Source organism: Indicator indicator, chromosome 3, assembly GCF_027791375.1.
Source record: "Indicator indicator isolate 239-I01 chromosome 3, UM_Iind_1.1, whole genome shotgun sequence".
NCBI lineage: Eukaryota > Metazoa > Chordata > Aves > Piciformes > Indicatoridae > Indicator > Indicator indicator.
In genome coordinates this window covers 24,221,878-24,235,609 of record NC_072012.1, presented here as the reverse complement: position 1 = coordinate 24,235,609, position 13,732 = coordinate 24,221,878, and the positions used below count along the sequence as shown (strand labels likewise).

Genomic DNA, 13,732 nt, shown 5'->3' with positions numbered 1-13,732 from the left:
AAATGGGCATTTTTTGTGTTCAACGATTTTCATAAATATTTTAATAGCTTATAAACATCAACTGGTTTTGCTTCACTGATACTTTAAAAAGAGTTCTAACAATAATTTCTACTAACCATCTAGATTGGAAATCTTTGCTTGTGTTCATTTTGTCCCAATTTTTGGCATGAAACAAAAAAATCCAAAGGCATGTGGGCTGGATGTGAGCCCTCTAGTGCATGAATGCTGATAGATCTGAAATGAAAATTAAATAATTAATGAAAATCCAAGATTTTTTTACTCTCCTAATGTGGGGTGAAATCCAACTGGGAGGTTGAGACTGACTTCCTTTAATAGAATGGATACTTTAGATTTGGCCTTTGCAAATGAGCCATAACTAAGCAGAAGAAATTTTTGCTGTGAGAGGAAAGGAATATAGTGGTGTGGCTGCCATTAATGAGATCCTTATGGGAAGTACAACTGCTGACCAATATATTGACAACACAAGAACTTGTGGAATACTCTTGCAGTCCTCAGATACTCACTCCTGTCACTATACCCCAACTCATGCATCTAAATACGGATTCATTTTAGCTCAATAATAGACACGTGGGAACAGTATTCATGAAAGGGCAAGACCATATGTCAACAATTACTTTATCCACTTTACTGATTATAAAAAGCTAAAAAAAGTAATCAAACATCTTATTAGAGAGTATATTTGCAGGAACCAGATGTCACTTTTTCCCATGGAGAATGTCATCTCCTGAAAGTGTTAAATGCAAAGTATCAAATACCTCTCTATAAATTCTTCAAGTAAATTGCCACAGTTTGAATAGTAACAGAAGTCTTCATACTTGCACAGCAGACCAAAACAGCTCTGATAATACTGTTGAGCAGTACTGATGTCTGAGAAATTAAGTGTGGGACTATTGGCTCACTATGCAGGAGAAAGCAATGCTGCATTCTTCTATACCAACACACACAATCTGTAAACAGTGGTGTTTAAAGACACCAAAGATGCATCAAAAGTGATGTCTGATTATTCCTGCAAGTTCAAAGAAACTTGCCAGGCAGACTGCAGATTGGTTTCACAACCTAGTTTTGTGCATTAGGAAAAAAATTAAAAATAAAAATGCAGGCTTTCTATTTCGAGGTGGGGAAGGGGAAAGGGGTGATGGGGGATGAATGTCACTGCTTCACTCCTACTCTTCAGGGCAGGGCTGTTGAGGGATAAAAATAACTGCAAACTACTTTGTCACTCATAGCCCCATTCACAGTGAGTCAGACACACAAAATTCTCGCATGAACAGTTGCAAACTTTCTGAACTAGCAGCAGTGAATGTAGCTTTGCATGGGATTGCAAGACTCAGAATGTACTGCCACAACTGGGTAAACCATTTTCCCATAGGAAACAGCACAAAGTTCTCACAGGCTGTGTCCATGTTACAAAATGACCCTGAAAAGCAAGCTTGGAGTAGCCAGCCTCACCATCTACATAAATAATGCAGTGATTCAAGTGTCTCAGTCTAGAATGAAACCTCAGAGTGACTGAAGTACAATGACAGAAGGGATTACTGTTCAGAGGTTGTACGGACAAGGATCTTCAAGTATCACATCACCTTACTTGCACGGTCCACCATTTGCCTGTGCCTATAGTCACAAGGCTTCCCAAGCTCAGACATCTCAGCACTGTATCCTGAAGGATCCTATATTCATCCTTCCCATCTTGTCATATAAACACTAACCTAGCAAACTGAGAAGTTGCATTACTTACTTTGGGGCAAGGCCTGTCTCTGCAAGCGTAGAAGGGGAATAGTGGAGCCCAGTGCTACACTCTATACCAGCATCACACAGAATAAAATTAAAGTAAGCTACCAACACATCATGGAGGATGGTCAGATGCCTTTCTCTGCTATGATGAGCTGCTTCAACTGCAAACAGATGTAGCAGCACTTCATTTGCATAGTCCCTGGTCTACAACCAAGTTGCTACTACTACCAAAGCTCAGAACAGTAGAAGGGTGACATGGCCTCTGTATCAGGCTGTAACTTAACCATGTCCTAGCCCTCTGAATGGAATTCCATCCTCCCATTCAGACTTGCCTCCCGGTGCTCTACATAAAGCTTTCACAGTGCCAAATTTTTTTGGTCCTGACAACACTTCTTTGTTGGCCATCCTCATGTATCACGTGGGCCACAACTTGAGCAGTAGATAAGGGACACTCATTCCTGACACACTGCAGTGCTCAGCCAGACAGGGCAACGGCCAAACCATATAAAGGCCTTTTGCTTTCTCTTTAAGGACTCAGCCAAGAAAAAGCTTATTTAAATTAATATTTTTGCATAGTAAACATCTGGCTACTTATTTTCCTCCTTTAAAGACATGGCTACAAAAGGTCCACACATGTATTCTAAGTTAATGTCTCCTTCCCTGTGACCTCACAAAGCCCATTGCACTCGTAGCCCTGCTGTGAGTCAGTGGACAGACCCACTACCCCTGTAGGTAACCAGCCACTGATATAATGCAGTGTTGTTGAGTGACTGAGGTAAATGCCAAATTAATTCTGAGAGAGGCTTTAATTACACTGGCAACATTGAGTAAAATAATGAGGACCTTGTACACAGTATTCTTGTTAAAGAGTACAAAGAAAAGAGCTAAAATTGCAGTAGAAAGGCTGCCAGAAAGTCAACCAAGTATTAATAACACCAAGATAAACACACACTATGGCAAACAACTGTGCTACTGGAAGCACTCAGCATTGCACCTTTGGTGTCCAAGGCTGTTGTCTCTCACAAGCACTTTGATACACAAATCCTCTTTGGAATGAGGCAGCACCATGGAAGACTTTGCATACTTGTGAACATTAACTGAGATATTTGACTGACTTTCTTGTGGCGTGTGGTTTCTTACTGCTAAGATAAGATCAACCTGTGTAAATAGACTACAAAGTTTTCCATATCACCACCACAAGCAGTACAGGAACAACATAAGTGTGCTATGTTTACATACTCTGTATCGGTGACTGCATGCTGAGTACCACACTGCACATCAGCAATGTGTTTAATGAAGTGATTTGTTATCTGGTGACTCCAATGTGATTTCTGCACTACAATCAGTTATAAAAGAGTACCATTGCTAAGCTTATACATCATAATGCTTTTCAAATCAGTTTAATAATGCTCTATTGCAGTATTCGACAGTTTTTGTATCTGCATTGTGGAAGATCTAAAATGAGCACTACTGGGAGTGGCAACAGAAATGGCAGGCACCTGACTAAGCTGGAAGAGAGGAGTGATGCTGAAGCAGGACATGACAGCAGGACATCATCCTTTTGCCATGTGGGCCCCCAGCACGAGTCACTTGTGCTTCCAGCAGTCTAGAAGGACCGCAGAAAACAAGCATGCCAAATTCTAGACAGAGAAATCTTGGTTAGTAAGAGGAATTCCCTGAGGGAGATGAAAAGCAGTAGGAAACAAGGACTGGAGACTCTCCCATCAGACTGACAGATTGCTAGTTTAATTCAAATTACATAGTGTGCAGAGTTGGAATCTTCTGGACTTCTTATAGCACGACCCTCACTTATCACCAGCAATTTTCGGAGCACTTGAAGCATCAACTTACCTTAGTGTCTGTACAGATGTGATACATATGACGTATTGCACGAGTCTTGAGTATATTTAATTCATTAATGACCAAAAAACCCCACAACTTTTTGCTATCAGTAAATAAGAACTATCACATTGCTGTATTACTCAATTTCTGAGACTAACCATATATCTCAGGCCCCTCCTTACTGCCTTCTGGTACATGCAGAAGTTGTATTCAAGGCAAAATGCTGAAACTGTAAGAATAACTGCCTATATAAGAGCCAAGAACTTTCTTCCTTACCAAAACCAGTGCAGATCAATTCACTGGTAAGTGAACATAGAGGGGGAAAATTATGTTACTGGACTTTGACTTAACTTGGTGGTATGTTCTCAAATTCTGCTTCAGGGTTTTACACTATTTGCATCCCTGCATATATTTGTAAGCTATATAAAGTATAGCTTGAGTGCATTCAGTTTTGGACCCCTCACTACAAGAAAGACATTGATGTCCTGAAGTGGGTCCAGAAAAGGGAAAGGAAGCTGGTAAAGGGTCTAGAGCACAAGTCCTTTGAGAAGCAGCTGAGGGAACTGAGACTGTTTAGCCTGGAGAAAAGGACCTTATCGCTGTCTACAACTACCTGAAAGGAGGCAAGGTTGGTATTGGTCTCATCTCACTAGTAACAAGTGATAGGATGAGAGGAAATGGCTTCAAGTTGCACCAGAGGAGGTTTAGATTGGGTATTAGAAGAAACTTCTTCACTGAAAGGGTTATCAAACACCGGAACAGACTTCCCAGGGAGGTGGTTGAATCACCATCCCTGGAGCTGCTTAAAAGACACAGATGTGGGCTGAGACATGGTTTAGCACCACACTTGGTAGAGTTACATAGTGGTTGGACTTGATGATCATAAATGTCTTTTCCAACAGAAACAATTCTATGATTTTACAAAAGTTGATGGCAGATAGGCATTACAGCACAATTAAAGAGACCCATAAAAATTAAATTGGCATGTATAGACAAAGCCCTAGGCAAAACATGTTATATCTGGCACAGTAAACCCACTGGTGTTGTAGACTATTAGTTGCAGTCATTAAGAAATTACTTAAAAATTAAATAAGTAGGAAGTGAAATAATCCCAAGACAAGCAGTGCTATCCAGATCACACACAGTGCTGGCCTCTATCCAGTCAGCAAAGGCAATTCTGTGTGCTCTGTAGCGTAGCAGGGATGGTCTTAGAGAAAAGTAGCATACGGAGAGGTAGTACCTTCAAAGAGACCAAACATTATTAAGTAGATTATATTAAGAAAACCAATGGCACAGGTTTTCTATTATATCCAGTGTGCATATATTTTAGCCACTCTGAAAGTGTTGATTCTTCATGGCTCTTGTTTTCATGCATTCATTGCTGTTAGATCCTCAGCTGTGGTGACCTCGTTTTTAAACCTACATCCCCTTGCAAGTTCAAAGCCAAGTGCTATTTCTCCAGAGATCAGTTGTTCCCTCCTTGATCCCTCGTCCCCCAGCCTGCTTCAAGACAATCTTGAGGACAGTGACCAGGAATTTAGGCTTTAGTTGCATCTCCTTAGAATACAGCCACAAGATACAGCTACTAATTGTTCTTTTCTTAAACTTCAGATCAAATAAAAGCTTTCCCTCTCTAACAGAAGCTCTTTAGTCAGCTGGATACTGGCAGAAAACATCCTGAACATCTTAATCAGTTTCTAATTTAGACACATCAAGTGCATCATCAGCTATTTAGCAGAAAAGAGCATGAAAAAGTCGAGATTGGGTTCACAGACTGTGTATTACTCCCTTCGAAGTATAGCCACCACTAGGTGTCAGCCCAGTTTAAGAAACAATATATGAAAATTTCTTTTAATCTCACTTTCATTATACTTTTAACTTTCTAACTATATAATGGAAATATTCATACATACATAACATATGCATACATATATATGAAGCTTTTAAACTGACTTTAAGGAACACACCTAATTATATTTGCAGAAGAGCATACTATTAAATACTTCGCAGCTTTCCAAAACTCCAATAGGGCACCTGTTTTCACAAATGTAAATTTCATAGCATCAGTTAGGTTGGGAAAGACCTCTAGGATCAAGTCCAATAGTAAAACTACCACTACCAAGTCCACCACTAAACTATGTCCCCAAGGTCCACATCTATATGTCTTATTTCTAAATAACTCCGGAAATGGTGACTCAACCACCTCCCTGGGCAGCCTGTTTCAATACTTGACACCCTTTTCAGTGAAGGCCCCAATGTTCAATCTAAACCTCCCTTGTCACATCTTGGGCCCTTTTCATTTTGTCCTATCGCCTGTTATTTGGGAGAAAAGTCTAACAGTCACATCACTACAACCTCCCTTCAGGTAGTTGTAGAGAGCATTAAGGTCTCCCCTCAGCCTCATTTTCTCCAGACTGAACAACCTGTTTCCTCAGTCACTCCTCACAGGACTTGTGCTCTGGACCCTTCACCAGCTTCGCTGTTCAAACTTTGGACATTCTCTAGCACCTCAGTGTCCTTGTAGTGAGTGGCCCAAAACCTGAACCCAGTATTCAAGGTGCAGCCTCACCAGTACTGAGTACATTTGGACAATCACTTCTCCAGTCCTGCTGGCCACATTATTCCTGGTACAAGCCAGGATGCTGGTGGCCCCTCAATCACACCTACTGGCTCATATTCAGCCACTTGTCAACCAACATTCCCAGGTTCTTTTCCACCAGGCAGCTTTCCAGTCCTTTCCCCTAAGCCTGTAGTATTGCATGGGGCTGTTGTCATGGAAGTGCAGGACCTGACACTTGTCCTTGTTGAATCTCACACAATTGGTCTCTGCCTATCCAGCCTATTCAAATCCCTCTGTAAAGCATTCCTACCCTCAAGCAAATAAACACTCCCACCCAGTTTAGTGTCACCTGTAAACTTACTGAGGATGCACATGATCCTCTCATCCAGATCATCGATAAAGACATTAAACAGGACTGCCCCAATAATGAGCCCTGTCAAACACCACTTGTGACCAGTTGCCAACTGGAATTAACTCCATGCCCCACAACTATTTGTGTCCAGAAATTTAACCAGTGTTTTACCCAGCAAAGAGTATACTCATCCAAGCCTGTGCTTTTGGAGTTGATGCACCTTCATGTACAGAGAGCAGAGAACAAGCTCAGGTGCATGGGCAGTATTTCATCTTTCAAAATTCAAAGTCCTGAGAGTTACAACATGACTTGAAAAGATCTACACACGTCTCTGGTCCTGACACTTTTCTGAAGGAATGAATCCATTAACACCACAGAGGCTCTGCTGGCAACTAGAAAACAGCAGATGGACAATTTATCAGCATTTTTTCCAAGAGAGAATCAAATAACTGTCATATCAATTCTGAACAGGCCCTATCTGAGCATTTTGTGTCATTAAAATTAACACCATCCCCTTTCCAATCACAGAGTTTAAAACACACAAAGCAGGGATGTAACACAGGGAAAAATACTTATTCAGAATATTGTGCTGTCAGTCATACATATTCATAAGCTCTTCAAAGCAATTTTAAAACAAAACAAAAAAAAAAGGTTATGAAGTCTGTAATTAAATTTTCATTCCTCTCTCTAGGGGGAGTATAAGACAAAGATGAATGTGGGAAAATGGATCTGACTGTTACTGTGCTCCATCAGAATGAGCTTGCAGAGTGCCCACGCAATACCTAACACAGCCTCTGCAGGCTCACCAGTGATGTAAAGCATGGCAAATAGAGCAGGAAGGGAGGAAAGGTGGTGGTGGGATGGGAATAAAACAAATAAACAACAACAAAAATGTCACCAAATGAAAGATGCAACAAATAAAAATAGAAAGAAAACCCCCAAACACTCAGAACTAGTAATAGTCCAGGGAAACGAACTGTTCCAGAAGACTGCCTTACTTTGCAACATAGTGTGAAAAACAGCCTACAGTCTTTCCTCACACACAGCCTCTCTCTCCAGTCAAAAAGATGAAGCTTCAGTTCTGAAATATGTTTATATTTCAGAATATAATGAATATCATTTATATTACTGCAACATACAGGCCTTTCACGAGTGACTCAGAGACGCTCTCCGTTTCCTGATCTCTCATTCTATAATCATCATAGAACACCCAAATCAATGCCAACACCAAAGCTGCGAAGGATGAGGAAATGAAGGAACTGCTACACAACTGATGGCAAGAGCCAATCTGAGATGGATGATATCGAGGACAGATTGAATTCAAACATGAAGTGGGAAATCTTACTCCAAACGTGATTATGAGTGTAGCCAAGAATGAAAAAAGGCCCAAGACAAGAAAATTGTTCTAGAGGAGATATCAGAGGTGACTGAGAGCAGAAGGCAAACCCAGCTGTTTTACAGCTTCAATCAACCTGGAGCTCCAAACTCAATTGAATTTCTAAACCTAACCCTAGTAATAGGATGAGGCTGAGGCCCAGATCCCAGAAAAAAAGTTTTTCAGAAAGGTGTCTGCTTTATCTGCTAGCAGCCTCTCCCTTCTTTTGGAGTCCCATTTGCACCCCTACTCCAACAGAAACTCTAGGATTTGCCTCTCTCCTAACTCCAAGGATGGGCACAGCCAGAGCATTAAGCCAAGATTCTCAGCAACAGCCCAAAACCCATGTTCTTAAGTGGAGATCTTTTGGCAGCCCAACTTTTCTCTTGGCAGTTTCCTTCAACCCACAGGAAGTGGAACTTGAGGGTTTGCTTTGCTCCTAATCCTAGCCATATTCTCAGCCTCAGTCTTCAGCCTCCAGCCCTGAGTTGCATTCATACTCTAAATGGAGCTATAGACTTTGTCCCTCTCCTAATTCTAGGAGTGATGCGAGTAGCCATAAAGGTGCCCTGGTTAGAAAGAAATTAAAAATAAACTACTGAACAAAAGAAAATGTCTGCTGAAAAATACTGACAAAGAAATACCAGTCAGCCTGGGAAGTAGACCTGGAAACCAGAAACATCCTTGAAAAGTGCAGCTGGCTTTTTTTGGAGTAGACAGCTGTGTACCTAGAAAGACGAGACATCCTAAGATACCGCTGCCAAGCACAAACCCCAAGAACATGTAACAGTAACTTATCTGAAAAAGTGGACACAGTCTGGTGAAACAGAAATTGGTGTGAAATAACAAAAAACATCAACTATTGGCTGTTACAGGTGAAAAAACTATGCTGCTGAAACTTCTCCAGGCTGAAAAACCCCAACACTCTCAGCCTGTCCCCATAGGGGAGATGCTCCATCCCTCTGATCATTGTCATGGCCCTCCTCCGGACCTGCTCCATCAGGTTCATGTCCTTCCTGTGTTGAGGACCTCAGACCTGGGCACGGTATTCCAGCTGAGGTCTCACCTTCTAGGCTGCAAGCGTACATTGTTGGTTCATGTCTAGCTTCTTGTCCACCAACGCATCCAAGTCCTTTTTCGCAGGCTGCTCTCATCACATCCTCCCTCAGCCTGTATTGACAGTCAGGATTGCCCTGACCCAGGTGCAGGACTTTGTTGAATCTTACGATATTCACATGGGCCCCCTTCTCCAGCTTGTCACGGAAAGGGGGCAGCGGCCAGCATGCCGACATGTCCTTACGCGAGAGACGTGGACGCCCTCTAGTGGTGGCCGTCCGCCCGCAGAGGCTTGGCTATGGGGGCGGTAGCGTCCCCGGAGCGGTACGTCAGGGGGGGCCTGTGGCAGCGGGAAGGGTGGCTAGAAACAGCCGCGTGACGCCGGTCAGGCGGGTGGCTGTGGCTGCGCAGCGCCGCGGCGGGTCGAGCCCGCGTCACCCAGCATTCGTTCGCGCAGGCCGCGCGGTAGCGGCGGATGGAGTGAAGCAGCCGCCACAGAGGGCGGCAGGTCGGCCATGGCCAGTGCCGGCCCTGAGGAGGAGGAGGCGACTATGAGGGAGGAAGAAGCCCTGAAGAAGCTGGTCGTCCGGCTCCAAAACGTCCAGGAGAGGAAGCGGCTGGAGACGCTGGTGCAGATCCTGAGCGACCTGCTGGAGCTGGCGGCCCGACAGAGCGGTAAGGCGCTGAGCGGCCGGGCCGCTCTGCCGAGCTGCGCTCGCTGCCGGTCTCTAATGCGGCCTGTCTGTGTGCCCCCCGACAGCTCCCCGGCTCTTCAGCGGTAAAAACGTCCATGTGCCCTTGCTGCTAGTGGTGGACTTGTACCCGGGAGCGGCTGGCGTGCAGCAGGTAAGGGCGGCGCTTGGGGGGTCGCGGGAGGGCGGGGCCCCGGGCCGCCTTCGCGCCTCTCCGGCGTCGCTCCTTAGGCTGAGCCGAGCACCGCAGTTCTTTCCCGGAATAAAAGTTGCCGCTCGTTTTCTTTTTGATTTCTTGTCTTCTCGATCACTTTATGAACTACTGTCAACCTATAAAAGGGCTGTGTATCCGCTTGCATTCAAAGGAACAGGAGTTGGGGCTTTTTGCAGGTACTACTTGTTGCATCTCTACTTAAAAATAGAAGAAGGCAAAGTTGAGAATAAAAAGTAGGCAACGTGAATACTGTATGACATAGGCTTCTAAATTACCAATAATGTTATCTAATATGTTTTCGATGTGTCGGTACTGAATTTTGCCGTGATCAAAGTTATGAAAAGCAGAATTTTGTAATATGAATTCATGCACCTGTAGCCCAGTCCTTGAAAGAGAGTTGTACTAGCCCATTTTTTTCAGGAGGAAAGCCCTATCTTTTAGCTGAGAGTAGGTTCTGTAATACAAAGTTCTGGTTGGGTACTCCCATAAGTTAACATTGGCCCTTTTAGGCTAGATGTGGCATTTGTACAATTCAATGTTGTCATATGAAACAGCTCCTTCCTGGCAGGCATGTATTACATTTCTGACTATGTTGTCTTTATAGGATGTTTATAAACTTCAGATGTCTCTGCAAATCACTGGATTTCTCTCTTCCTCCCCCCCCATTTTGTTTTTTTAATTAAGAATATTTGTATGGTGACAATATTTTGGCAATTTTTTTTTACTATTTTTAGTTCAGCTAGAAGGCAAAACATAAATTATATTGTAAGTACCTCTTAAATACTAGTATATTTTAAGGGCAGGGGTTTTTGTTGTTGTTTTGTCTAGTAGAACTTAGCTAGCGGTTAAAAGCATAAAATTCAGATTCAAATATGAAAATGTACTTGTGTAGAGTTTAATTTGGAGTAACAGTGACTTCAGTTTTCCTTTGAAGATTAAGTATTTGTGCAGAGTCTGAAGTTTTAACTTCTTTTACTGTCCAGTTGTGAGATCATTAAGAAATACAGAAGGTTGAACAAGCAGTTATTTTCAGGATAGAGCATATTATGTAGATAATAATGTATAAAACACAATTTTAGACAAGGAAGTAAAAAAACGTTAAATATAACTACAACCAATAGTAGGTCTGAAATGGCAGCACGAGACTCTTCGAAGTGCATAAGGAAGATAGTGATTACTTTTTTGGCTATGTTAAAAATGCCTCTGATTTAATATAGAATTTAAATTGAGTTTTAGTCTTATCTATACCTATGTTTGCATCTTACAGTGTTTCTGTTTAGAAGTTTTGGAGCTCCTTTGCATTATTACATTATAACAAATTACGAAATTCATAGCCTGTGCAGTTATGATACCTGCAAATATTAACCATGTGTTAGTAGAGCTCTGTCTTCTTGCTTCATTCACTGTGACTCGTTTATGGCAGTGGTGAAGTAATGTAGTCCTGGTTTCAGTGTGGTCTCATTACTAATGACTTTTCATTGAATAAATGGATTAATCAACCTCTTTTGCTTTTGGTGTTGTAATGAAATTGACTCATGTAAGAGAATAAACACAGTAGGGGGCATATCTGAAATGAGAATTTTAATTCCGTCCCCTCCTTAACTGGTTACAAAGCATCATGTTGTGCTGCTGTTCTACTGGCTTGTACAGAGTAAATTTGCTTAATGGATAAATATTGCAAGTACCAGTGCAAGTTGAACTGCAGGCATAAACTGTGCAAGCTTCTTTAAAAGTAGGAAGCTACTGGTCTGGAAAGTCAATAGTGCCTTAAAGTAAAATAGATGGCTTTCAGTAGTTGCTCTGGCAATAATTGGAGCACATTAGAAACTCTAGAGCAAAATATGTTTATGCTTGGGTAAAGTGCAGTGAGCAGAGTTTTATTGTCTCACATAGAAGATATGACTTAATGTAATACAAATTCATTGCATACTATAAATTAAAAGGGTCTGATTTAAAAATAACAAGTGTTTCAGTGCTGCCACCAGCTGTTTCTGTGTGTAGGGACCTGTTTAAATGTTTAAAAGAACATTATTGTTTTGTGTTGTTGGGTTTTTTCCTTTCTGTAATTTTTCCTTTCTGACTCTTGCTTTCTTATGTAATTACTAAACAGTTAATAAGTTCTCTATTATCTCAGGTCGTGATTTTAATATTGTAGGATAGATCACATGTCAGCAGGTCAGATGTTTCCACTGGATCCACATTTCTTATTAACGATTGTCACAACCATCCAAATAAAAGTGTTTAATGGAAATATAAATTTGATCAGAAACAATTTTAATACCAAAAGGAAATTTCTAAAGTCATTAAGGTAATTTTCATCTTGTTCTAGACTTTACAAGAACAGTTAGGATGACATGAGGGGAGACTTCTAAAATAAAATAAAATATTTTCTAATCAGTACATGGTGTTCGAATTAATGGTCTCCTCTATAATGTCTTTGCTGTGCAGATTTGCACCTGACTGATTGTCGCTGTTAAACTCTGTTTTGCTTGGAATGTGGAAGATTACATAATTACATGTTTTTATATTGGGGAAGACTGATCGGTACTAAGACTATTCTTTGCATCTGTGTTTAGTCAGGACTCGCTTACACAGACTAGCTTAATCTTCACAAACACCCCTAGTAATTGATTTGCAGTCTCACGTTGAGCCAGCCAGCTTGCTATCCAAGCAAGAGGAGAGCATGGAAATTGGCTCATGATCAAGTCTGCAGACATTAATTGTAATTCTCTTAAAACATTTGGCTCTGCAAATCTATACTGAAAGAGAAACAAAACTACTGCAGGTAGTGTGAGCATAGCCCCTGTAACCAAGCATGTGGAGGGTAAGAGCAGAATTCCTTTCAACCCCTATCATGCTGTAATCCTGTGAATTCCATTTCCAAGGGAGCTACATCACCCTTTTTGTACTTGCCAAAACTGCCATGAAAGTTATCTAGATTCAAGCCTATACTATTAATATGGGTGTCCCTACGCTACCACGCTTGCAATTCCATGTCTCTAGTCTTGCAGGCTGGAGGGTAAGAAATTTCCTTTTATGCTCTTTGGAAGTAGTCATTTACATTCCTGTTGGATTCAGAATCATTTGCATATCTGTTTTCCTCCATCTTTTAACATTTACGTCATTTGTTTTGCTTTGTGTTGCTTTTTCCCTTGTTAATTTAACTAGATAACTTTTCAAAACATGTCTTCCAAAAGCCAAGAATATTAGAAGACACCAATAAAGTTCCAAACAGAACATGTGTTCTGAAATAGCTGTGTTTTTGTTTTACAGATGGGTTGGTCACTTCTTTGTAAATTAATAGAAATTTGTCCAAGTACTCTACAGAATATAGCTCCCAAGGATGTTGGGAAGGACTGGGAAGTACTGGGTGTTCACCAGTAAGTATTTTGTGTACAAAGAGTCTTCTGGAATGCTGGTTATCATGGCAGTGTATGTATGCAACGAGATACATTTATATAAAGTTATTACATCAGCTTCTAAATGGTTGAATGTTTTTTTGGCCTTCAGAATGGGATACTCACACAAGTAGGGATCTTATCTGTGTCTGAATACCTGATGGAGAAAGTAAAGGAGGCTTTTGTCAGTGGTGCCCAGTGACAGCATGAGAAGCAATGGGCACAAATAAATAGGAAATTCCACTTAAACATTTTTTTTTTAAACCAAGCAAAACAAAACAAAAAAAACCCATTTGTTGTGAGGTTGATCAAACATTAGAACAAGTTGACCAGAGAGGTGGTGAAGTCTCAAGCCTTAGAGATATTCAGAACCTGATTGGACATGTGCCTGAGCAATCAGCTGTGACTGACCCTGCTTTGAGCAGAGGAGTAGAAATAGGATACATCCAGCAGTCCCTGCAAATCTAAGTGATGCTGGGATTCTGTGATTA

General features: G+C 41.5%; 1 protein-coding gene across 1 annotated transcript in view; it reads left to right on the top strand.

Moving 5' to 3' along the window:
- The first annotated feature begins 9,452 nt into the window (after positions 1 to 9,452).
- Positions 9,453 to 13,732, top strand: part of LRRK2 (leucine rich repeat kinase 2) — a 63,395-nt gene continuing 59,115 nt past the window's right edge. Inside the window, exons 1-3 of the mRNA XM_054399903.1 lie at positions 9,453 to 9,612; positions 9,698 to 9,783; positions 13,117 to 13,223. Of these exons, the coding sequence (XP_054255878.1) occupies positions 9,453 to 9,612; positions 9,698 to 9,783; positions 13,117 to 13,223 (353 nt within the window). The remainder of the gene's footprint in view (positions 9,613 to 9,697; positions 9,784 to 13,116; positions 13,224 to 13,732) is intronic.